At 32.4% G+C, this 27,083-nt stretch overlaps 3 protein-coding genes and 1 non-coding gene across 4 annotated transcripts; 1 reads left to right on the top strand and 3 right to left on the bottom strand.

Annotated features, from left to right (window-relative positions):
• The first annotated feature begins 1,001 nt into the window (after positions 1 to 1,001).
• Positions 1,002 to 3,567, top strand: LOC140891496 (uncharacterized). Its single transcript, XM_073300014.1, has 4 exons — positions 1,002 to 1,362; positions 1,593 to 1,945; positions 2,222 to 2,264; positions 2,895 to 3,567. The coding sequence occupies exons 1-4, from the start codon at positions 1,239 to 1,241 to the stop codon at positions 3,350 to 3,352; spliced, it is 978 nt and encodes a 325-aa protein (XP_073156115.1). The 5' UTR covers positions 1,002 to 1,238; the 3' UTR covers positions 3,353 to 3,567.
• Positions 3,568 to 13,232: 9,665 nt separating this feature from the next.
• On the bottom strand, positions 13,233 to 15,270 carry LOC140893322 (uncharacterized). The gene is made up of 2 exons (XM_073302375.1): positions 15,017 to 15,270; positions 13,233 to 14,152 (listed from the first exon to the last, which is right to left on the bottom strand). The coding sequence occupies exons 1-2, from the start codon at positions 15,091 to 15,093 to the stop codon at positions 13,336 to 13,338; spliced, it is 894 nt and encodes a 297-aa protein (XP_073158476.1). The 5' UTR covers positions 15,094 to 15,270; the 3' UTR covers positions 13,233 to 13,335.
• Positions 15,271 to 20,331: 5,061 nt separating this feature from the next.
• Positions 20,332 to 20,413, bottom strand: TRNAS-AGA (transfer RNA serine (anticodon AGA)). The gene has a single exon. It is a non-coding gene; the product is annotated as a tRNA-Ser (tRNA).
• Positions 20,414 to 21,440: 1,027 nt separating this feature from the next.
• On the bottom strand, positions 21,441 to 21,808 carry LOC140892679 (polcalcin Ole e 3). The gene has a single exon (XM_073301633.1). It carries the CDS (start codon positions 21,778 to 21,780, stop codon positions 21,526 to 21,528), a length of 255 nt encoding a protein of 84 aa, XP_073157734.1. The 5' UTR covers positions 21,781 to 21,808; the 3' UTR covers positions 21,441 to 21,525.
• Positions 21,809 to 27,083: the final 5,275 nt, after the last annotated feature.

Genomic DNA, 27,083 nt, shown 5'->3' on the forward strand with positions numbered 1-27,083 from the left:
TGATACTCCGGGTGGATAGGATCCGGGAAGATGGTATTAGCTTCTCGGAACAGCGGAGCAGGTCCTAGCCCGACTATCTTTAGGAAGTGTGGTGATATCATATTACGATACCCCGGGTGGATTGGACCCGAGAGGATGGTGTAACCGCAACATATTAAGAAACCCGGGACTGGGTGGCAGTAACCTGGGATCTACGAGGAAGGCTTAACCTGAGAGGCCTTAGCACCCGAACCGATACAGGAGATCGAAAGGAACCCGGGTAAGGGGCCTGGGACCCAGGTGAGGGGCCTGGGAGCTAGAACCTCCCGAAATAAGCCTTCGAAAGTTAGGAAAGGAAAGGAAAACCAGTGGGGCCCCGGCCTTTCTACTTTTAGGGCCAGGAAACGGCCACGTTTATTTGAAGTGTGTCAGGTTCAAATCACAAATCCAATCATTACTAAACACGATCCAAAGGAGTGGGCTCTGTCCGGAAATTGTGGGGGTCTAAATCACACGTGATAACCATCTTATCACCCTAAAAGTTTTCAGTAAGGCCATACCCAGTAATCATTGAGGACCCGAGTGGGCGAGTATAAAAGCCCATCCTGGGGGGCATGGTAGGGGCATAGACTCACTCTCTAAAAAATATTGGTAGAACTTCGTCTCCAAACGGATAAGATATTCATATATTTTGTATTTTCACCTACCTTTTCCGCTCGGAAATTTACCCATCCCCGGGTAGTCATTTTGTGATAATCGCATCAATATCTATTTACTTATTTTTATCTTTATTATTATTTTTAATTAGTGTTCTCCTAAAAATTTAGTAAATACTAAATATCCACAACTTCATCGACGTAATTCAAATTTTAAAAAATATGCCTATAGGTTGACAATATCCGATGATGTAAAACGAGAAGGAGAATGAATATAATTAAATTAGACGGACACAAAAAATATGAAAATATTGCCGGATCCCAACTTAAAAATCAAAATTTACAGTCAACAAAAATTAACGTAAAACGAACTGGTGGCAAGAGTCGCAAGACCTCGACCTTAGTTGAGCCAAAGGCGAAGGCCTCGTCGGCTAAAAGATTAGGTTGAAATACGAGCGGCGAAGAAGCCGTTTAAAACTAAAACACAATATTAACCTCATCCCTAATCCATTATTCCTTCAATCCAATCCAATCCAATCCAACATTTTTCAATCCCTAGGCAATAAGGCAATTGTGGAATTGGGGGCAATAATCGCAAGGAAGATGGCAGGGATCAACAACAGTAATGAGCCCAGTACTGCGCCGCAAGCCGATCGATGGTACAATCTGACCCTGGGCTCCTCCTTGAAGGATCCTCATCACTCCTCAAAGTTCTGCACTCTTCGCTGTATGTGTTTACTGGCTGGATTCAACCATATATATTGATGATGTGTTATCCCTTTATTCAAGTTTCTTCTTTTAATTTACATTGTTCTTTTGCTGAGATGTTTGATTGTGGTTGGGAGAAAATTATTCCCTGTTGGTTCTGCTTTTGTATTGAGGTTCCTTGCTGAATACTGAGTTCTCTCTTTTCTTGCAAAATATTATATATATATATATATATATATATATATACAGATGAATTCAAGCCAGCTTCAATTGATAAGAACCAGCGTGGCACGTTGCATAAGAGCAAGGATAATAAGGTTACTGTTGAGTTTCAAAACAATCAACCTGGGAAACCCAAGGTGACATTTGAGGGTATAAGCGAGGATTACAAGGAAAACGATGCCGTTCTTTTCTTTGATGGTGAATCCTTCAGATTAGAGCGGTTGCACAGGGCTGTTAAGCGTTTGAGGCATAACCGGATGCAGGGTGAGTCCACGGCCGCTGTAGCTGCATCAGCTGGACTTTCTGATGCAAGTTCACCACCTGTTGGGAAAGGGGTGAGGCATCAACCAATGTATAAAGATGCCATTCATGCATTGCCGGTGTGTGCTCTCTCTGGAAGGAACTCTTTTGTTGATTGTTTTATCGTATGAAAACTAGTTCAGTTTGGACCTTTGAAATAGCTGTAGCATACTTTTATCTCACTAGGAAAACTTTACTTTCAATTTCTCATTTGGATGCTTCCTTTAGTATCTATAAAAAGAGGGATTGAAAAGAAGGTTTGTATTTTGGTTCTGAATGATTGCTATTGATGGCTGAAAATGCTTCTTGCTGTTGAACTCGACTGAAGCTTTTTATTTTTTATGATACTTGTGCAGGTTGAAGTTGAACGAATTGACATTGGGGACTTCAATAAATCAGGCATGTTTTTGTTTACTCCATAATTTGTGAACTGGGTATGGTTGTGGTTCCCGCCTATTATCACTAACCAAAGGGAAAAGCCATATGCTCGGACAGCTCGGTTGATCCCATAGTTGAGGGGCACATAAAAAATATGCTTTATGTTAAAATTATAAAAGTTTCCCTTCTAGAAATCATAAAAATATATACTTTCCCTGATTTTTGAAGAAGTTTACATATGACTTCACTCACAAAATATGAAAACAGCAAAATGTTTTCATCTCCCTCCTTCCATGGATGAGATGCGATATGTTCATATATATTATTTCTGGAGATGTTTAGGTGTGGCAAACGTGAGTTTTCTCGTTTATTATCTATGATTTGTCTTTAGAATTATTTCTGCAACTTTATTATGTAACCATCCTTCCTGATGAGTCCAACCAATTTTACTCTTTTGAGGAAGCTTAAGATTATAATTTCATGAAAGGTAGCATTGTATTTACTGAGGTTAGACATCCTCCTTTTGTATTCCAAACCATGCTTTATTTATGTCGAATCCAATCAGCATGCGCGGGGATGATCTTTGTAAAATGGTGATGTTGAGGCAATTCTTCATCCAGTGAGTGATGTTTTTTGCTATTGTTGAACCAGATACAAAACCAAAGCAAGAAAAGACTGTCGACTATCCTGCATCCCAAACAAAGCCTCCAAATCCATCACCAGACCATAAGAATGAGGATGACCTGGAGGAGCAGTTGGATATAATGAATGATGACGACGACGATGATGATAATGCAGCATCTGATCGCGGCACTGTTGATGTAAAAGAGTATGCCACTGGCATTGATATCAATATACCGATTGATACAGATGATGAGATTGCCGATGTTGATGTCAGTGACGATGAAGCAGATAAGGGTCCAAATGCTGCCGAAGCACTGAGAGCACAGGTCAATGCGGAAGAAAGGAAAAGCGGGACTTCTACCTCTGGTGGCAGCAGTGGAAGTGAGAGCAGTGGCAGTGGCAGCGGTAGTGGAAGCGGAAGTGGGAGCGGAAGCAGCAGCAGCGACAGTGAAAGTAGTGATGGTGATTCTGTAACTTCCATTTGAAAGCTTAAGGAACCGGCAGAGACCTCAATAGTGAGAGTAATCTTGCTATATTCTTGGTTTTTTACAAAGCTGCTTCCGGCTCTCATGGAGTAATATTTATTGACTTGATTTTGAGGAGCCCTTTCCCTTTTTCTTTTTTTTTTTTCTCTGACACAAATATGCATGTGAACTACACTCCATTTAAAATAAATTTATAAAATAACTTGTATTGCATATACTATCGAAGTTTATACGTAATTTATTATTAATGTCTAACATAGTAATACATTTGAATGTTACAATTCGATTCATTCTAAAATAATTGGAAAAATTTTTTGTTCAAACTTATTTCTAAGTCTAACTCGTCGATCAGTTGCAAATTGTTGTGTTAAAGTAAAACAATCTTTAAGATAAATCTTGCTAGTTAAATAATGTTAATGAACAATTAATGGATGATTATGCAAATAAGTTGCTTCACCATATGCTACGCCAATCGGTGTACATTTTCATCAGCTACAATTTATGAATAACCATAAGCGAGTTGGAATTTGTCACTTTTGCGTCTTTTATAGATGAAAAAAACTATTTAAAAAAAATGAACGAGATTGGTACTTTATGCACCTTGAATGAGACACGTGAGTGTTGCTTGGTAAAATAAAGTTCCATTCAAATTTCATTAGTTGATGCACTCACCTTATTAATGTACTGAACAACCGATAATTATAATTATGATATACAAATACCATTTTCTTGGTTTATGCAATTTTTTATCGGTAGATGTTTTATTGTTTTAAAATGTTTCTAAAGTTGAAAAAAGACTTATCTATCACTTTGCACAAATAAATTTGGATGTAGAAAATTAATAAGTATCGGTCCATTCTACATTAATTGGCTTAGAGAGAAGGGATGGGAGGCGTAACTTGTAATTAAGCCTCATAAAGATTTGGTAGACAGTTGGGGTTTGTACAACCAACTAGTTATTTTTGTATATATGTGCCACGGCCCACGATCGTGAACTTTTACAAACTTTTCTATTAAATAAAATAAAATAAATCTTTAGATCTCATGAATCTATAGTTGTGAGCAATGTTTTCATAACCGGACTGGTGATCGAACCGGTTTACCTTGAAAAATGGTCCAATCGGTCGGACCGTTTTAACCGGACGGTCGAATCGGAAAACCGTTTATATAATATAATAAAATTAATAATATATTTTAAAATTTAAAACCTAAAAGATGTATATAAATAGACAAAAAAATATATTTATCCTAGTTTTAAAAATAAATAGCATAATATATATATTAAAAATATTAATTATAGTTATATATAATTTTAAAATTAAATTAAAAAAACTCTAATAATAATACAATAATATTTTTAAGAATGTACAAATTCCATTAATAATGTATATATATAATAAAATATTAAATTAAAGTTTTAATTTTTTTTTAAAAAAACTAATTTTTTAAAAAAAAATTCAAAATTCCGGTCGGACCGGTTCTTGGCCGGTTCTTGAAAACGGTTCTTGGCCGGTTCTTAGCCGGTTCGACCGGTTTTGACCGGTTCTGAACGGTCCGACCGATAAAACGGTTATTTGAGGTATTCCGGACTGGACCAGTGACCGGTTTCCGGTCGAACCGGTCGAACCGGCCGGTCCGGTCCGGTTTTGAAAACAATGGTTGTGAGATTGGTCGATTCAGCTTATATCTACAATTAAAAGCAATGACTTTGAAATAAAAACTAATGTTTTTTATGAATTGAATCGAATAATATATGTGTATCATAAAATTAATCTGTAAGATCATTTCATACGAGTTTTTGTGTAAAATAATGATCTCCACTCTTATTAGCTCTTGTGATTTGATTTACTTGCTCTATTTTACGTATATTATATTGAAGGAAAAACATGCAACATTTTATTAATCGCAGTAGATAAAAATTCAATATTGCAATCTTTAAAACACATCCGCACTTTGTTGATTCCCTCTTTTATAAAGTTTTATAATATTTATTTATTACTTTTATTTTATTCTTGTGAAACACATCCCGCTACGTGTGGCTTGGGGGGGTGGGGGCTGGGTGCATACATGGTCGCAAAGGAAAGTTGACTCTAATTTATAGTGCCCACTTCACCCGTTCATTGACTCGGGTCGTCGGATCCATATGCCTCCAATAATCTAATTCCATTATTTTTGCGGGAGGGTGCTTTATGACATTATATTGGATTTTAAATAAAATTTCAACTTTAAGTGTCATGATTTTTAAAATATAATTCTTATTATTTAAAATTTTAAATAGACCTTGTGCATAAAATTAAAAAAAAAAAAAAAAGAAGAAGAACAAGAAGAATTAACTATTAATTGGAGTTCTGATTCGTTTCTTATCAATCCATGTCTTGCAAGAGAACTACTTTTGAATATATGCATTTTTATGATATATATATATATATCCAATTTTACACGATATATAATATATATAGCTAGCAGACAATTTCTTACAAAATTTTAAACTCTCTTTTTAATCACTCTCTGTCCAATATCCCATTTTTTCCAAAGCAAATTAACGTGCTACATTAAATTGATACAAACTTTTCAAAAAGAAAAAAAGACGGAATTGAAATTAAGAAAGAAAAGAAAAAGGTTAAGGAAGAACTAAGAAGTTTCACCTTCTGCAATTTTATGGTTATATTTTTCATGTCAAGAAAATGAATATTGGAAGCTTGACAAAAACTTAAAAAATAATAAAACTTGTTGATTATTTTACATGCCAACATTTTTTATTTAATAAACCCAAAAAAAAAAAAAAAACTAAACACATGCAGTATTTATCCATATCACAATCATACAAATTAATTTGGAAGAAGATTTCCATTAGAATCATACAAAATCTTTCCCGAGAAATCGAGAGGCCGACACTTTTCTCCCTTGATGATTGTCTTCTTCCAAACAACATCGTCTTCCTCGAAATCCTCATCATGATGGCCATAGCCAGAGTAGTCTTGATCATGATCTTCGTCTTCTTGGCCATGATCATCCTGAACTTTTCTCCAAGAAATCATTTTCTTCATCAACAGAGCTTTGCTGCTTAATCCGCTGTGTAACTTTTGCATCACAGGCTTCTTTTTACCTCCCAATCTCATACTTTTCCTCTCTTCTCTGTGAGAGCCACACATAAAAGTTACCACTGAAAACACAGAAACAACTGCTGCTAAAACTATCAAGAAGTTGAGTACTGGTGCCGGCAAGAATTGGAGTTTCTGTGTTGGGAGAAGTGGCAAAGGTAATCTCGCCATGATTAAAAGTGAAAGAGAGATGGGAAGATCAAGAAAGAAGGGGCGGCGTCGGAGGCCGTGGTGGCGATGGAAGAGGAAGGAAAGTAACTAAGGTTGTTTTGAGAGATAGTGAAGTTAAATAGTTGGAGCACTTAGTAAAGGTGGTGTTGAATGGCGTGTGGGCCATTAAATTAGTGAAATATGATGCATTATCATTACAATAATTTAAGATTAAAAAAGATCGTGGCAATTCAGTTTGGTACATATACATACATATATTGTGGCAACTACGTGATCAATGGCTAACGTGATATCTTGTATATTCAATGATTGATTGTTACGTTAGCTGTTGCTCAATGTAGTTGCTCATGATGGTTGTCCATATGATCGAAACTCTATATATGTATATATATATAGGTTTTAAATTATACAACAAATTCCTGCCTACTTCATCATCGATCATTAAAACCCAGTGGTGGGTTTTAATTGTTTTTGTTTTTTATTTTTCGCATCACTAAAACCCTGGTCGAACATGAAGTGAGGAGGCATTGTTGGCCAGCTTAAAATATATATATATATATATATATATACAATTTTATTTATGATTTTATTTATTTATAACTTTCAAATTTCCCATTTTACTGATATATATTTCGACTCGATTACATGTTTACTTTTTAAAAATATTAAGAAAAGATAAATAAATATTGTTTGCGATATTTTTTCAGTGATTTAGTAAATATTGGGAAAGTAACAGAGTACATATATGGAAAAGATGTAATTAGGAGAAAAATAAATAAATCGTTCGGACAGAGAGCTAGACAATACAATAGTTTAAAAAATTTATTTAAGATGAATATTGTACCCTGTAAAATAAGACAGTTGTCTCTGAAATTACAACAATATGCTAATTGTAATTATAAAACTATCAAATTATGAGAAATACGTACAAAGTTGAAATAAATATTTGTAAAATCTCAGATTCAATGGTCCAATATCCAACGGTCCGAATTATCTGTGTTATTTCCATGGTGTCATCCTACATGTATCATGTATGTTATTAGAGGGATCAAATACAATTTACAATTTAATTTCCGCGTTAGATTGAGCTCTTAGGTTCTATAATTTTTAATGAATGATACAAAACATTAAAAATATGTTGTTTATATATCATGTTTAAGTACTAACTGATACAAAAATTAAGGTTTTGTACATTATAACAATAGAAAACTTTATTAATTAGTAATAAAACTTAGTTTACACACGTGTTCAAAATTAGTATCTTACAAACCAAAACAAAATAATACGTATTGATTTGTACAATATATTATTCACTCGAAAAAGATATGTGAGATCGAGGAATGTAGATAATTTTTTTGTGAATTAGAGAGTACAGAGAAAAAGACGAAAAATAAATCATAATCAACACACACACCACACCATAGAGAGCTTTTTTTCCCAATTAACCTTTGATTAACCATCTGTACATAAACTGGGAAAATTGGAATTGGATTCCTAGTCAGCTTATTTTATTACTTAATATATTGTTCATCCGAAACTAATATTAATATTATAAAGAATATATATATATATATATATTTATATTTAAGCTTAGGTAAGTAGTGAAGTAAATTTCGTTTAAATAATAAATTTGATTGAACGGAAGCCAAATTGAATTCTTGGAAAAGGTTTGATGGAACCAAAACGATTTTCTAAGTTAGCTTGAAGAAATTGAAACTTGAAGGCACTTATCATAAATCACGATTTTTTAATTAAGACTACATAGATTATCGTGTTTTACCAGTTAAAAGTGGACTCGAGCCATTGACTTGAAGTCGACTATAATGGCCAAATAAGAAGTATTATATTATCTTAATGGGTGATGCTACATGTACACGAAAGGTTACACGTTGGGTTACACGTTACACTTAACATTATATAAATATCCTTGATGTATTTTGGAAAGAATTTTTTCAAATAAAGTGAAAGGATAATTTTATAATTTCATATATAATATGTAACCCAATGTGTAATCTTCTATGTACATATAGCATTTCCCTATCTTAATTTACAAGTTGTTAACTGGTCTATACGTCTAACTGTTGAAGGCGATCTTGGAAGGGAAGAAATGGTCAATTAATTAATGTACAACACTCTTTCTTTTTTTAAAAAAAATATATAAATAATCTAGCTAGCTAGTATTCTTTTGAACGTGTAGGGGTAAGCATTATATTTTGGTTAATGCGAATTAATCCACTAAACCGAATTAATCCACCGAACTCAAAATTTTGGTTAATTCAAAAAATCGATTTTAGTTTTAAAAGATTTCGGTTAATTTGGTTCGGTTTCAGCAAAAAAAAATTCGGTTAACCAAATTATAAATAATTAAATTTTGAATTTTTTGATTAAGCTTTACATACAATTTAATTATAATAGTTTGTTTAACGTGTTTATATTTAATATTTTACTTAAATTTTTTTATTTTAAATTTTTTAAGCTCAATGTATTTTATTATTATAAAAATATCATATTTCAATCATTAATTTTATAAATTTTGTATTTCTAATTTTATTTTGTAAAAAATCGATTAATTTGGTGAACATAAATTTGGTTCGGTTAGCCTAAAAAAATTCGATCAATTCGATTTCGGCTAACTCGATTTGGTTTTTAAACGAATTAACCGAATGATCACTCTTAATTGTGTGTACATATATAATTGGAATAATTATATATCTACAAGTAATAATTTGGTTATTTTCAAATTAATGAAAACAAATTTCGTGTCACATTCAAGACATGCACTCAGTAACTCGAGTAATATATAATATAATATAATATAATAATAATCAATTTGTAAATATAAATATCATCAGTTTAAATAGATTTGTGCAAATAATTAATTAGATACGATGTAATGGATATGACAATATATGAGTATAAAATAGGGAAATTAATTTTTTTTGCAGGATGTTTGTTTTATATATATATATATTATCTTATCTTATTTTATCTTATCTTACCTCACCTATCTTCTAAAAATGTGAATAAAAGAGTAAAGTTTTACAATTGTAAATCTATAATTTTGCTCTTTTACTCTACACAAATTTATGTAAAAATAAATACATATAAGGATATAAATATAAAAGTTAAATATTGGCTATGACATAAAAGTAATATAGTATATTACTTATCTATACCCCAATTATAAAAGTGTGAACCAAGGTCAAAGTTTTTCATTGTATATTTTTAACTTTGTCCATGGTTAGTACACACTTGATAAATTATATGAGGATGCTTTTGAAAAATCAATTATTATGATAAGGTCAAAATTGATAATGTGTGCATATTAGATAAGGTTTCAATTTCCAAAAAGATTGAAATACCAAAATACTTTAGTTTTTATTTTTTGTGTAGATAAAGTGAACATATTTTTTTCAAAAAAAAAGTTAATTAAATAAAATACTTATCCACTTTCCTAAAAGATTGAAACACCAAAATACTTTAGTTTTTATTTGTTTGTATATGAAATGACATATTTTTTCAAAAAAAATCTTATGTATTTTAAATTGCGTAAGGACCTATTGAACTAAATAATTATATCATGAGTTCATAAATATAAGAAAATATCAGATTTTTAAACGTTATTAATATATATATATATATATATATATAAATTACATATCGGTGTTGAAATAAATCAATTCATGTGAAGTCAAGTTTTAATCAAAAATAATAAATAAAAAACAAACCAACACACAAATATCATATATGTAGAAGTTGAAATTTAAAAAAATTAACTATTTTTTCTCCTCAAAAAATCTAAAAACTATATCAATTATTTTATTAGATGATGTTACAATTAACGAAAAAATATTTTTACAAGAGTTGGAGATGAATATCTTCAATTGTTTTTAACAAAACTATAATATTGATATTATTTAAATATTATTGAAGTCTGTAAATATATATTTTTAATCAATCTACTACGAGTTAGTTAATAAATCAAAAAATAAGTCTAGAAAAATTATGGATGACACGTCTCAGATTAAATTAAAGATCCTGTAAAAAAATTACATTGTTGCAAATTTCAATCAGATGAATTAATAAAGAAAAATATGCGACAAAACGATTGAAATAAAATATGGAATGTTAACATTTGTAATTAAAGACATTCAAAATTCAATCAAAAATTTCAGCAATGAGAGCATTATAAGCAAAAAGAGATCAGTAGATTTCGAAAAACGAGAAATAAAAAAGAAGAGAGGATGTTCAACAAGTACATTGATCGTTAACGATATTGACATACAAGTAATGTAAGACGATAACATACCAGAATGCAGATGAGAATGATGAAATTATTGTTATTCTTTGCAAGTAAATATTTTTAGCATAAAAAAGAGACCGTCTGATTAAATAATAACGAATTAACGATAGAAAAATGCAAATGATTGATGAAGATAGTATCACATGAATTGTTATTAAAGATGATGATAATAATGAATCTTTCATGGAGAATAAAAAACACATGATATGAAAAATCGTTAAAGAGAGAAAAATCGCAAATATGAAATAAAAAAATATTTGACGCAATAATTTAAATTAAGGTTTAGAATGTATTATCTATACCATTTTTTTTTTTTCATAAATCAATAGTGATCAACATATAACATAGAAAATTACAAAATCATATTTAATATACTTTGATTAACATATCTCACTTATTAACAAATAAAAAATAAATCATACATACATGAGATAGAAAATAAGATGAATTCATGTCACGAAACATGTCATAATTTCTCAAGATTAATAAAAAAATATAAAACTCGATCGAGCTGTAATAATTACATAAGTTTCAATATCAATATTGTGTTAATGTAAAACTACAATAAACATAACACTTATATTTATAAGCTTACATGAATTATTTATAATGTCTAATTTTAAACTATTAATATGGATGTAAAATAATCATGATCGTAAATTATACAAACATTGAAATTGCAAGTGTTACATTGTTCGAAAATGTTGCAAATATTTTTATTAGTTGCAATGTCGAAAAATTATATTGATTACATCAATAAGACATATAATATGTTTTTTTTCAAAAAATTTATATTATTACCACGAAAATCATTTTATTAACTGCGTGTTAATAATATCTTCTCATCTCAATTAATTTATTTAACAACGTTTATCGACAACAAAATATGTTCACACGTGCATCGCACGTGATTTTTACTAGTATATATATATAAAAAAAAGGAAAAATAAGTTTTTTGGTCCAATAACTTGTCCATGTTTTGGTTTTGGTCCATTAACTTTTCCGATGTGGGTTTTGGTACACTAACTTTGCATTTTCAGTGTTTTTTGGTCCAACTGTATACGTGTCAATTTCTGATTGGTCCATGACTTATGACGTGGATCAATCAGAAGCTGATACTAATGCAGTTGGACCAAAAACACTGAAAATGTAAAGTTAATGTACCAAAACCCACATCAGAAAAGTTAATGGACCAAAACCCAAAGAGGGTAAAGTTACTGGACCAAAAAACTTATTTTCCCATAAAAAAATATTCTCCTTAGACACCATCTTTTCATTGCCGAAATTGCTCTTATGTGATATAAATATTACACTTTTATTTTATTTGTTTTTTTTAAAATTTTAATATTTTAAATTTCCATATTTTTTTCAACTAAACATTATAGATAAAATAAATTGATAAATAAATTTTAAATTTATTTTTATATTATTTTATAAATGAAAAAAAATTAAATTTAAATATTATCGAAAAAATAATATTTATACATAACATACAATATTAAATATATTATATGATTTATACACACGCAACGCGTGTGTGCGATTATGCTAATATATAAAATTTTAGTTAGATATTAAATTATTTACATACACGCAAAGCAAATACATCGGTTACTAGTATATATAAAGCTTCTTCAACAACAACAACAATAATAATATACACTACACACAGTGGTTTTCGATTTATATTATATTTACTACACATTATTAATAAGCTCATATATAATGTTTAAAATATTAATTCATAATTTTCATCTCTTAACAACAGTTCACTTTCAAAAAAATAAAATAGAAAATTCAATAAGTGTCGGGAAATAGTTATAAATAATTTTTTTTAGCAACGGTTATAAATAACTTTTGTGAAAGTACAAATATGATCTTGACCATATCGAACATAGAAACTTAAAACATTATCTTTCATCATGTTCGGTTTTTTTTCCCCCCTTTTTTTCTTAAAGTCAGATAATACCAAATATTATGCGACCAGACAATATGTTACAAGAATGATACAGTTATATATCTACTCAATCATGATATGAATTTGCAATTTATATTATATATAAGTAATTAATTGAAAATTTCATATACATATATATATATATCACTTTTGTATTTTCATATTCTCGAGTCAGCTTCACATTGAAAAGCTGGCTCAATTATCCATTACTCTTTTATCAACTTCTCCCCAACAAGCATGTTATTTCAGAAAGGCAAAATAAATAAACATTACAACAATTACCAGTCACCCGGCATCCATACAAAATGCCTGGACTGGCATCATATGTGCTATTTATTACATAGTAAATTATTTTTTGTTCTTTTCGATCCCTTTGCATTAACAAAAGAAACTTAAACTTTCCCTTTTGAGAGAAATTAAAGGGCAACAATCCACGGTGATCACCTGAATTTCAATCGACGGGAGCGCAAACCATCGAGGCCCTTCGCCGTAAATGTCTTAAGCTCTGCTCCATACTCACTTGCACCATCTCAGCAAGCATCTGTTTTGCCTTTTCTGATTGATCATCTCCATCAATATGAGATATGATGTTGCACACTATATTCTCTAGCGTATCCGGTTCAAGATTAGATCTTGGACGAGGGTTCTCTCTCAGCAGTCGCAAAAGAATCTGTGCTTTTGATTGAGATTTAGGCATCCCTTGAACGGTGAGCTCCAGAAGTCCTGGTATGACACCCTCTTTCAGAATTGGCTCTCTGTACTTGGACCGATCGCTTTCGCACATTGTCAGGAGCGCGCTAACTGCATGCTCCCGGCTTTGAGACGACCCACTCTCGAGCACTTCAACAACTGCAAGTATTCCACCTTCTTCGCATGTTAAAGCCCTTCTTCCCTCTTCAAAACTCACCAAGGATTCGATCAGAGCAGTGCACTTCTCAGCTGTTTTGGAAGATTTCTTGCAAGTTTTGAGCACGTCGACTAAGGAAGGAATCGGTTGTTGTTCAAGAATCAGGCTTAGATTTTCTTGATGAGTTGATAGATTGTAAAGAACCATTACAGCATCCGATTTAGCTTGTGGACTGCCTTCTCTTATGGCTTCCACAAGATGAGGGATGGCGCCGGAAGAGCCGATTATTGGCTTGTTCACAGATGAAGCAGAAAGAGTAATCAAAGCAGCAGCTGCATGTTCCTGCAAAGTCGGATTCGCCGAATGAAGGAAGAAGATAATTGGTTCTAAGGCTCCGGCATTGACTATATTTATCTTGTTCCTGTAAAATAGGATCGAGATTAAAGAGGAAAAACAGTTATTTCTTCGAAGCAAACTTTTGATCAACACGGAAACTATGATTCATCAACGAACATGACATGAAAACAGAGGAATATAGCAGAACATCCTTCCATGAATAGGCAACATATATAAGATAGTTTGTGTCCTCAAACTTCATGTATAGATATTTTCTAAGTCAAAAGTTTAGTCCCCAAAACCATCAAAATAATAAATTTGGAATGTGGTCCACACAATTCTTAGACACGAAATGGCTTGTAGATCTTTTGAAGAACTGTTAAAGAAAGAGCCTTTGAGAAATATCAGATTTTAATATTGTTTATTCTTCAATCGATATTAAATTTTTGCCAGCACTAATCAATCAGAGAGAACAATAAAAATATCTTCTTAGGAAATAAATCACAACTCAAACAATGTGATCAGAGCTCCAAGAGGATCAAAATTACAGACAGGGCTCCAAAGGAAGTGTGAACTTAAAGATAACAATATCGAATTTTCTTATTGCTTAATCTTCTTAGTTACTGTGATGTCACAGAGAACAATAAATGATCTTCGAATTATAAAATAGAACATAAAGCAGTGATATTCAATGTGATCAAAGCTCCAAGAATAATATTATAGACAGAGTACCAAACGAAGACTGAAGCTAAAGATTATCAAAAGTTGAACTGACAACTAATTCCGAGCATAAGAAAGCTAGGAATATGGAACAATAATCAAATTCAAAATTCTTGATATATCATCTTCCCAAAAAAAAAAAAAAAAATAATTTGCATCAACTTCAATTTCAAACCATCAAACATATATATATATATATATGTATATATATATATATATCGGCTCTTACATTTCATCTTTGACGGCGAGGTTAAGCAGAGCAGCGAGGGCCGCCTCCTTGGACTCGGCGGAGTCACAGCTGAGCATGCCGACGAGCGGCTTCACCGCACCAGATAAAGCACGGCGGCACCGCTGCGATGTCTTCGTCAACCTTCGAATCTCCTTGGCCGCCTGCAGTCGCAAATCCGGGTGGTGGGATTGAACTAGGAGAAGCGCCTGATTTGCGGCAGCGGACGATGAAGAAGAAGAAGACAATGACGAATTGACGGTTTCTGAATCAGCCTCGGATCCCATGTTTGCTCTGTTTCTAGCTTAGTTGCTGTTTGTTTTGGAGTGAAGAAGATTCGGAGACGTAGCCATTTAGAAATTAATGGCGCGGAGGCTTTAAGCAACGGTTACAGGGTGGTAGGGTTCCCTAGATCGAGCGGGTCTTAATATTGGGTATGTCTATGTTAGCACATGGTCCATATGCTATATTTAACGACTTAATTTTTTTTGTAATTGAGATGTTCACGCTATTCGAACGAGGGTATCATAGACGAGGCCCTTAATACGAGTTCATTCTCTTTATATTTATAACAAAAAAATAATATTTTTGATATAAATAATAATTTTTTTTTATAAATAACTCAAATAAAAAATAAATTTGTAAATTCACATTTGACATCTTCTCACCATAAATTTTGTACTCGACGACGTTAGGGTGGTCTGGTGGCTTTTTTCAACGGTCTTTTTGTGGTTGGGGCTAGTTTAGGTTGGTAGTTAAAGTTCGTTTACTTTATAAATGCCTAATTAATCTCCTTTTAAATAGATATTTAGGTATAAAATTTAATTTAATATTGACCTATTTTGTCACCATTTCATTTGCTCCAATTTATTATCCACTATTTGATTCAAATTTGTACTTTGGTGAGCTGAAAATTAATTTACCTAGCTAGCTATATCTAAGGACCTTCCGCTCTATTAGTTGAACCGAATCGATTTTTACAACTAAAAGCTTGCCAATTTATTTGTACGTCTTGAATAATATAATGATGTCTAATTTTGTTTTGATAAAATTTAAAACAAATGGAGATCTTTGTGTTGTTTGGTGTGAACTTCAAAAATCTTCCATCTTATTCTCCTAACTTGTGTTTACATTAACATAAAAACTAATTCGTGAAATCGTTTTACAATAGACTTAAATACATAGATTTCGAAAGATTTAGATCTATTAGTGATCAGTTTTAAATTAAAAACATCGATTTCAAATTATCATTGTGATACTCGTGACCAAATTCACGATATAATAAGAAAAATATATTTATAAATTTCTTGTACCTACTAAAAAAATAAAAAATAAATATTTTTAATTCCAATGTTTTGCTAAATCTCGATTCTCATATTATACTTATATTAAGACTTTTCAAATAAATTTTACATTTAAAGAAACTTATTATTTTTTTGAGTAGTATTATTTTAAATTAATGATTCATCTTAATTGTCAAATTAATGTGGAATTATTAGTGTTTAAAATTTGTAACCGGTTTTGTAAATTCATGTTCATTATGATATTAATTTCTTATTTTTAATTGAAAGCTTTTATGTTTGTCTTGGGTATAAATTCTTGCACAAAATAAAGTAGAAACCTCATGCTTCTATATCTATAGATTTATTTATTTTTATTTACAAGAAAATACATTAACTTGTGGGAATATATACATACATATATATATATATATATTATTATTAGACTATTTATATATATAGTTAAATTCACATTTATTAGAATTATTAGTTAGTCTTCAAGTAATAATTTAATTATATCCTAAATAGTCATTAAATTTTTCTAACTTTTCCTCTACCCACTAACTTACGTTTTTAATATTATTTAATATTGTTTGCCCTATAAAATCACCAAAACTTTGGTCCATTTTTCTACATATATTTTCGAAATTAAGGTTGCAGTTAGGGAAGATAATTGGCTAAGGAATTGGCTCGAGAATCAAGCCTAGGAATTTGGGAAGAAAGGTGCTTAAAGAAAAGTTCATTGATATGCCAATTTTGGGAAAACAAGAGCGTGAATTTTCGAGATTTGCTTCTAACATTTTTGGTCCAAGCTTCGATTATTCGTGACATTGATTTTCATGCAAAAAATCGGTAAGTGGGTTTTTGTTTCTTTAAGACATCTTTGTTTCAATTCGATGGAAATCATTGAGTCTTGTTTCTATTGGACTCTTTTTGTTTCATTTTGATTCTCTAAGCATTATTCTAAGAAACCATCGAAATCTTTGTTTGGGCTTATTTTTGTTTGAAATCACAAGTATCCGTTTCAAGTTTTGATCGTGCACTGTTTGTTTCATGTCCTTTGATTCCGTATATGTTTCGTTCCACATGAATCCCTTGTTATGCTTCATTTTGAAGTACCTTGTGATTCGTTATGCATTCCTTTGCTAAGCCTTTGTTCAGATTCATTATGTCCTTTTCGTTCCAATTGATACCCATATGATATGTTCGTTTGTGATGATTTTGATTTGAATAATGGCGCATTGGGAAAATTCTGTGAGGAAAAAGGCCCCAGAGGGAGCCCATTTACAGTAAAAGTCCCCAGAGGGAGCTCAAAACCAGTAAAAGCCCATGGTCATTATGATAAGATATGAATAATAGTACTTTGTATACATTTATGCTCAGTTATGTCTTGTTTCGGATTCTGTTTGTTCATTGTCGTGACCCATGTTGCGACATTCTTTGAGACATGTCACCTTTGAACTCTTGTTATATATTTATTTCGATATTATGGTGTACGATTGGCCCCCACAAGCTGGGTGTTTCCCAAAACACTCACCCCCCTTACTCTCCCTCCCCAGATAAAAATGAAGAGGAACTCGAAGAGGAATAGCTTTCATAATTTTTGGGCTGATGAAAAAAAAGACATTTAGACGTGCTGATGTTATTTGAGTTCTTTGTCCCTATTATTATAAGTTTTAGCTTCCATTGATGTTTTTGGTTTATGATTTTCTATATGGGATGTAAGAATAAATTTTGTCATGAAATAATATACTGGTTTGTGGTTAAAGTCTGTACTGTGAGGCTTGTTATTTTGGAATGTTATTTGAAAATAACGCCGATGTCAACTAGGCCCGGTTTCAAAGCGTGACAATCACTATATTTGAAATCGAGGCTAAAAAAATACACTTGAACGATATAAGATGCTTCAAATCCTTTAATGCCCAATTAATCTCCTTTTAAATAGATATTTAGGTATAAAATTTAATTTAATATTGACCTATTTTGTCACCATTTCATTTGCTCCAATTTATTATCCACTATTTGATTCAAATTTGTACTTTGGTGAGCTGAAAATTAATTTACCTAGCTAGCTATATCTAAGGACCTTCCGCTCTATTAGTTGAACCGAATCGATTTTTACAACTAAAAGCTTGCCAATTTATTTGTACGTCTTGAACAATATAATGATGTCTAATTTTGTTTTGATAAAATTTAAAACAAATGGAGATCTTTGTGTTGTTTGGTGTGAACTCCAAAAATCTTCCACCTTAATATTCTCTTAAGTTGAGTACTTATGTTTATATTAACACAAAAATTAATTCGTAAGATCGTTTCACAATAGACTTAAATTCATAGATTTCGAAAGATTATTTAGATCTATTAGTGATCAGTTTTAAATTAAAAACATCGATTTCAAATTATCACTATATTTGAAATCAAAGCTTAAAAACATACACTCGAACAATATAAGATACTTCATATCCTTTGTTATAATTTTGACTAAAAAACATGTAATGAACTTGAGTTGTGCATTTGAAATTTCAATCCACATGCTGACATGCAACCTTAAATAATTAATTGGACTACCATTGAACTTGCAACAAATCAATCGGGTTCTTCGACATCAAGACGCAACAAAATCGTGTTTAAGATTGAAGCCCAATTATTATTATTTTTTTTTTGGGTCCAATTGACACGTATTAGAGAACGACAAAGTACGTGTTTTGCTATCCAAAGATTTCGCGGGCGAGGTGTCCGAAAGTTGTCACAAAGTTAATCGAGTGATATAAATATGAGTTAATTAGGATTCAGTCCCCATTCCATAAGTTTTATTATAATTCAATCTCTGTCAGATATTTTGTTTTTCTGCACTCCCTAATTCAGCAAAAAGTTTGTCCTTATTCCCTGGCCCACAAAGCATTTTCGAAGTAAAAAATAGGTATACAACATTAAAAATCAAGTATAAATTTATGAAATTTTAGTACCAACTATTTCAAATATGATATAAAAACAAGTGTTCTTGGTATAAAATTTTTTGTGTTATGTTTCATCTCTCTAAAATCGAAAATATAAATCATGATTTGGTACTCAATTTGAGGCAATTGATGTCATAAATATATAAATCAATACTCAAATTAAATATGTTTGTACTCAAAATTCTTAAATTAATACACATAAAATTGTTAATTTTCGTGATTTCTGAAATACTAATGTATGTACTGATTAACAATGAACAAATACTTTAATATAAAAACATGTATGTACATTATGTTTTGATGTTAAAAAATTTGTTCCAATATTATACTCAAAATCTTAATTTTTGTACCAGATCTAAAATTGATAGTACTCAAATATGTTATATTAATATCATATATTTAACTAATTTTTATACATGAAAAGAAATGTGAGACCAGAGAGTCAAAACAAAAATTTATGGCATAGAAACTGAATCTTAAGTTATTATTAAACTTAGAGACTGAATCGTTTTTTTTTTTTTTTTTGAGTAAAGGGACTGAATCCTAAGTAGCCGTATAAATATACATATCTGGTCCATAAACGGAATCATTTATATTTGGAAGTATACTAGCTCATTGTATTGTTTGAGTTTATTGTCACTTCGGAGTTCGGGCGCATGCATGTGATACTTATATCAATACAATATAGTTTAATAGTACGTACTGTAAAAAATAGATATTCAACTAAAAAAAATATGAATTTGTAACTTGAATCAGCCAAATTTAAATAGAATTACCAAAATGGTAAATCTGAATTTAAGGTCAAGCATGTATTTTTAAGCAAACTTTAGACTCTAATTTCCGCTTATTGTTTTTGTCTCGACTTTAAATTACGAAACTGTATTTAAGCTAGAGTTTTTGGTATAATCAATCGAATCAACATTTAATTCGTCTATTGAATCTAAAACTTTTATCCAATTTTAAAGATAACAATGAGTGTTTGGGTAGTTGAGGCAAAAAAAAAAAACACTTTTTTTAAAAATATATAAATTTATTAATCATTAATAATAATACTTAAATAAGAATTGAGGGGAAAAAAAAACGTGAGCGGCAGGATTCGAACCTGCGCGGGCAAAGCCCACATGATTTCTAGTCATGCCCGATAACCACTCCGGCACGCTCACCGTTGATGTTGAAGGTCCTAACAATTCTATATTTAAACATATAAGATTCGATATATAAGTCAAAGTAATCATCGTCCATCTACGGCTATTGATTTATTTTGCGGATAATTGACTATGGTTCGTATTCCATTATTTTAATCACGATCTAAAAAACTTTGATTAAGAAAATTAAATTATATAGCATAAAACTTCACTTGGTTTTTGGTGATAACTTTTACTTTTCTTAAAATCGAGAATTATTGAAACAGGAAGAGATGCATTGGAAAAAAAAAAGCTAGACTGAATTGGTTTGCAAAATGGAGATAGAAATACTAAATTTTTTCACTCGTCGACTTGATCTACTCACAAGCATAAAAATTTTATTACAAACTGTGGAGTGTCATTGGCAATGATATTACAAAGGCATGCTTGCTGATTCTTAATGAAAAAGGGAGCTCACTAATTGGAATTCTACGCTCATTACTCTAATTCCAAAGATACTTGAACCGTCCAGCTTGAAAGATTTCAGACCTATCAGCTTATGTAATACATGTTATAAGATTATAGCTCACGCTATTATAAACGGATTCAGACCAGTTTTGGAACAAGTTGTTGATTAATACCAGAGTGCTTTTATTACAGGGAGATTGATCTTGGATAATGTGGTGGTTGGTTCTGAATGTATGCATTGAATTCGAAATAATAAAAAGGCGAAGAAAGGTTTTGCAGCTCTTAAACTGGATATGAGTAAAGCCTATAACAAGGTTGAGTCGAGTTTCTTGAGGGCTATGATGCTTAAGTTGGGTTTTGTCAGAATGCCATTTTTATTTTAACAGATCATATATTTTCTTCTCAACATTGTATAGACTTTCGATGCATAATTTGCATATGTTTTATATTGTAATAGTTAGTGTACAAAATCATTAGATAATTAAAACATATATATATCATATATTTTACTTATACCAGTTATATCAAACAGATAAAAGAAAATATATTATACAACATCATATCTTAGCTACCATATAACTAAACATGAGAACGAGACATTTAACTTTCGAGACCTTAATTGATTATAAAACGCTAGTTAATCGCATGGAATATCATTTTTTTAGTACTGAAACAATAAATAACTAGAATAACTTGGCTACATCTTTCACAAGCCCCCTATTCGCCTTGGCAAAATCGACGAATTCTTCAAAAGAAATGAACCCGTCTCCGTCGGTGTCGATTTCGGCCATCATGCGCTGAACTTCCTCGGTAGTCACTGATCCAAGGGTTTTCAGGACATCTCCAAGCTCGGAAGACGAGACTTTGCCATCACCGTTGGCATCAAAACGCTTGAAAATTCGTTCGCGGTCGGCTACGTCTTGAGGATCATCTGCCATTTTCGAGTGGCTAATCTTTGTAGCTAGGTTCTTGGAAATATGTTGTTTAGAAAGTTAAGAATGAAATAATGTATAGGGTTTGGGTTATAATGAGAAGGATATGGTAACGCTTTTAACTCGGCAGAAATGTGGTATTGGTCATCCATGTATTTCGTCCAAGAAGTGGAAATCTATATGCGGACATAATTAAAGGTGTAAAATAATGGTTGAATTTGATGTGTGTGTTATAATATGTTTCTAAACTAAAATTTCTGAAATCACACACAAGAGTTGGACTAGACGATGTTGGGCCAAATAAGTAGGGATTGGGCCGAGAAATTAAGGCTGTTAAATGGGCTATAAGATGACCGGACCAACAGGTGGAGATTGAAGGAAAATCATTACTGGGCTAGCGGCTAGGAGAAAAGGAGAGGCTATGGTCTTATTTAAAGCAGTCAATTGACCTCAACTGAAACACATGGCAGAGTATGTAAGCTCGACTAAAACTGAGAGCTCCACTGATAAAAAAAATACACGGAAAAACAGAGCCCGGTTAATAGAGAGAAATCAAGAAAATTTGGAACTTGATTGTGAATTTATATTTGCGTTGTTTCTTGATAAAATTCTCGTATTGTATTAAACGAAACTGAATTTCTAGTTTGTGATCAATAATGAAAATGGTTGTGATTTGTTCTCCCGTGGAGTAGGCGTGGATAACCAGCCGGACCACGTAATTCTTGAGTCATTTTTATTTGAATTTATTTACCGTTTATATGAATGAATTGTACGATCAGTTGAGATGCTTATCTTAGACTGGTTTATTTCTTAAATTTGGTTGAGAGAGTTTTGGAGTTTTTGATTAGTGAACTTGTGGTAGATTGAGGCCCCGTTTGGTTTCAAAAGCCAGGCCAAAAAAGCACTTTTGTAAGTGTTTTTCAGTTAACAAGGTGTTTGGTTGATCAAAAAAGTGCTTAAATAAGCACTTTTTTAAGTCAAAATTAGAGCTTTTTCAAAAGCTAAAAATTGCAGCTTTTAAAAGCACTTATTTTAAAAAATCTCTACAAAATCCAAACGGGCTCTGAGTCTATGAATAATTTTTAAAAATCGAATAAAACCCAACAGTTTAAATGTCAACTTATTTGATATTCATGATTAAACATTTGATTAAACTGTGTATCATAGATATATTTGAATCAATCATATTATACATTATTGAAAATGCATCAGAAATTCACCATAACAAAATAACAGACAAATCGTTTGTTTTTCTTCAACACCAAAATCAATACAAAATCTTGTTTCTTACCAACACCAAAACCAAAATTTTTATATTTAAATATAAAGCACAACAACACAAACACACGTTAAAGAAATTCTTACCAACATATTATCAATAATTTGAATACATTCCAGAATAGATTTTAAGAATGAAACTTGTTTCTTCGAAATTGTATGAACAACCAGAACAAAAAAAGTCACACCACAACAATAAACACCAATATTTACAAGAATCTTATGGACGTTGTCTTGTTGAAGTAAATTGTTCACTTTCTAAAACATTTGTCATACCAGAGTCATCTGTCTCGGAGCTAGTGTAGCGACTTTATCCGAATCTACTACTTAATCAGATCCTACCCGGATCCACTACTTAATCAGAGTTAATTAATGCATGCAGTAATTTAAAGCGTAAAGAGCGGATAAATTAAAATATAACAAATCTAATCGGCAGAATACAACCGACGACAATAAAAATGTATAATATTCTTATACAACCAGATCGAAAGTTTTAGTGTATCAATCCCTACCACTAAACTCTCACTGCAACTGGCACTGGCCTCAATCCTGGTGCGAACCTCCGGGACCGTCCACCATCAAACCTGCCCCGCCAGAAGGTATCCCAAGAACACCAAACACAGGGGCGTGAACACTACACTCAATACATAAGCAATGATATATAAACAAATATGCGCACATAAAAAAACAAGGGTAAAATAGTTTGCTCAGGGGCGCCATGAATACACAGTACCGTGCTAAAAGAGCGACTCCACGGGATACTCTTATATTCTATAATTAGGGGCTGACCTCCCCAAACCTGACCCAAATCCAAAACAGGATAACAGACTCACATGGAAACTGACAATGTCTGACCCGAGTCCATAATGAGATACAAGTTCCCTATGGAGACTGTCAAATATCAATGACTCACATCTCACGAAATGCAGTCTAGTATAAAAATATGCATGTGCTAAAGTAGTAAAACATGGATAACACATAGCACATATTGATGCAACATATATGTATATATATATATCATGTCGGCTATCTCGGTCAGTACTTACGTACCTCTAACACTGCAGGCCAACCCTAGCACACCAGTCTAGATCCCACGCCTACAAGTTCGCACTACCGCGTCTACAATAAAAATACTCATGCATCACTATTTAAGCTCTAAAAGGCTTAATTAAGTTATTTCATATTCCTAAATATTTTTAAGAAGCTAAAGTTATACATGCGTCCGTCGTCAGCCCACTGATGACGACTGCCTCAAAACTTAAGCACAGCTCCGCTACTAGTCCGGTAGCACCTAGCCACTTTCAGCTCGTTTATAGGACGCGTAGAAATCCTAAAACTATCTTGAAGAAGAAGAGAGAAGAAATGGGATCGGTGCAAATGAAATGAGCCTCGATCTCGGGTTCGAAGCCTCCAATCCGATTCGGACCGTCCGATCCTTCCGTCCAAACTCTTTTTGCCATACACGTGTCTTGCTTTTAGAGGACGTCTGCTGACACCAGTTCGGAGCCTCCGATCCACTTTCGGAGCATCCGAACGTCCTTCAGTGATGTCACCAATGACGTAATATTTTGGACAGTTGGCTGCTAGATTTCGGAGCCTCCGAACTCCGATTGGATCGTCCGAACTCCTTCGGAGCTTCCGATCCCTAATCGTAGTTTCCGAACTCTTCCTAATTTGGATCCTCCGATCCTCTACTTCGGACAAACGAAATTAGAAAAATTAATTATGATTAATTCTTTAATCATCATACTTGGGTACGGGTCACTACAGCTAGGATGCTTGTCATTTTTGAAGTTGCTTCTGCCGCTATCCCAGAGTCTTTCTCGGCCATATGTCCCTAATCTCTCGTCATTTTCAAACATTTGGCTGAGACACTCTTCAAAACCTTAAAATTTTCATTTTTTTTTAGAAGAGTTAGATTGAGTTCCCCTTCTCCTCTTTCTTTTCACCGTCACCCTTAACAAAATTTGAGAATTTTATATGTAAATATAAATCACAACAACACAGACATACATTAATAAAATTTCTTATCAACGTATTATCAATACTTTGAATGCATTCCAAAATATTTTCTAAAAGTAAGACTTGTTTCTTCAGAATTTTATCAGCAACCATAACAAAAAGGGCCACACTATAGCAACATGCAACATCATTTACAAGCATCTTATGGATGTTATCTTGCAAAAAAAAAAAATATTCCAATTTATCCAACCTTTTCCAAGCCAGATTCATCAGTCTCGAAGCTGGGATGCTCGTCATTTTTGAAGCTGCTTCCGTCGCCGTCCCAGAGTTTTTCTCGGCTATATGTCCCAAAGCTCTCATCATTTTCAAACCTTGGGTCGAAAAACTCTTCAAAACTCTAAAAAAAATCATTTTCAATTGAGAAGAGTTAGAATGATCTCCCTCGCCTAGGCCCGCCTAAGAGTGAGACTTGTTTCTTCAAAATTTTTCGACATTTAACAAAAAGGGTCACACCACAAAAACAGGCACAGACATTTACAAGCATCTTATGGAAGTTTTCTTGGAGTAAAAAATCTTTCACTTTCTTGAACCTTTTCCAAGCAAGAGTCATCAGTCCCGAAGCTGGGATTCTCATCATTTTCGAAGCTACTTCTGTCGCCGTCCCAGAGTTTTTCTCGGCCATATCTCCCAAAGCTCTCGTCATATTGAAACCTTTGGCCGAGACACTCTTCAAAACGCTAAAAAATTTCATTTTCTTTTGATGAGAGTTAGAAAGAACTCCCCCCCTTCTCCCCCTTCTTCTCATTGTCACCTTTCTGAAAAATAAATCCAAGAATTTTATATTTAAATATAAATCAAACAACACAGACATATGTTAAGAAAATTTCTTACCAACGTATTATTAATTTTTTGAATGCATTCCAGAATAGATTCTAAGAGTGAAACTTGTTTCTTCGGAATTTTATCGGCAACCATAACAGAAAGGGCCACCCCATAGAAACATGCAACATCATTTACAAGCATCTTATGGACTTTGTCTTGCGGAAGAAAAAATCGTTCACTTTATCCAACCTTTGCCAAGCCATAGTCATCGGTCCTGAAGCTGGGATGCTCGTCATTTTTGAAACTGTTTTCGCCGCCGTCCCAGATTCTTTCTCAGTCATATGTCCCAAAGCTCTCGTCATTTTGAAACCTTTGGCCGAGACACTTTTCAAAACCCTAAAAAATTTCATTTTCTTTTGAGGAAAGTAAGAATGAGTTCCCTTTCTCCCCCTTCTTCTCAGTGTCATCCCACTGAATAATAAATCCAAGAAATTTATATTTAAATATAAGGCACAATAACACATACATAATGCCAAGAAATTAACTTGGACTTAACTCATCCCAAAAGCTAGCTCAAAAAGTGAGGGTTGTCCTTGTCTATATAACAAGTTCCCATGTTATTTAGCCAATCGATGTGGGACACAAACAAAGACACCGACACACCCCTGTCATGCCTAGGAATGAAACTAATTGAGTGTGGAGATATTAACGGGTGGCCAACTATGAGATGGGTGAGGCAAACTATGGGTCATCCAATACATAACGGTGGAATCCGGGCTATGATATCATGTTAAAAAATTGACTTGTACCTAACTCACCCCAAAATCTAGCTCAAGAAGTGAGGTTGCATTTGTCGATATAAATAGTTCACATGTTATTTAACCAACCGACGCGGGACACAAACATAGACTCTAACACAATATACGTTTAAAAAATTTCTTACTAACGTATTATCAATAATTTGAATACATTCCAGAATAGATTTTAAAAGAGAAACCTGTTTCTATGGAATGTTATCGGCAACCATAACAAAAAGGACCACACCACTGCAACGGGCACCGGCATTTAAAAGAATATTCTTTTACAATAAATTTTTCTTGCATAATAAAATCGTTCACTTTCTCGAAACTTTGCCATGACAGCGTCATTGATCCCAAAGATGGGATGCTCGTCATTGTCAAAGCCGCTTCTGCCGTCGTCCCAAAGTCTTTCTCGGCCATATGTCCCAAAGCTTTTGTCATTTTCAA

This window comes from Henckelia pumila, chromosome 3, assembly GCF_033568475.1.
Source record: "Henckelia pumila isolate YLH828 chromosome 3, ASM3356847v2, whole genome shotgun sequence".
NCBI lineage: Eukaryota > Viridiplantae > Streptophyta > Magnoliopsida > Lamiales > Gesneriaceae > Henckelia > Henckelia pumila.

What these genes read in the sequence shown, in the direction of transcription:
- LOC140892679 (XM_073301633.1), bottom strand. Translation starts at nt 21,780, where the DNA reads ATGGCAGATGATCCTCAAGACGTAGCCGACCGCGAACGAATTTTCAAG.
- LOC140893322 (XM_073302375.1), bottom strand. Translation starts at nt 15,093, where the DNA reads ATGCTCAGCTGTGACTCCGCCGAGTCCAAGGAGGCGGCCCTCGCTGCT. An exon ending in CTCGCCGTCAAAGATGAAAT is followed by an intron (nt 14,153 to 15,016) that starts GTAAGAGCCGAT and finishes CCTATTTTACAG; the next exon opens with GAACAAGATAAATATAGTCA.
- LOC140891496 (XM_073300014.1), top strand. Translation starts at nt 1,239, where the DNA reads ATGGCAGGGATCAACAACAGTAATGAGCCCAGTACTGCGCCGCAAGCC. An exon ending in AAAGTTCTGCACTCTTCGCT is followed by an intron (nt 1,363 to 1,592) that starts GTATGTGTTTAC and finishes ATATATATACAG; the next exon opens with ATGAATTCAAGCCAGCTTCA. An exon ending in ATGCCATTCATGCATTGCCG is followed by an intron (nt 1,946 to 2,221) that starts GTGTGTGCTCTC and finishes ATACTTGTGCAG; the next exon opens with GTTGAAGTTGAACGAATTGA.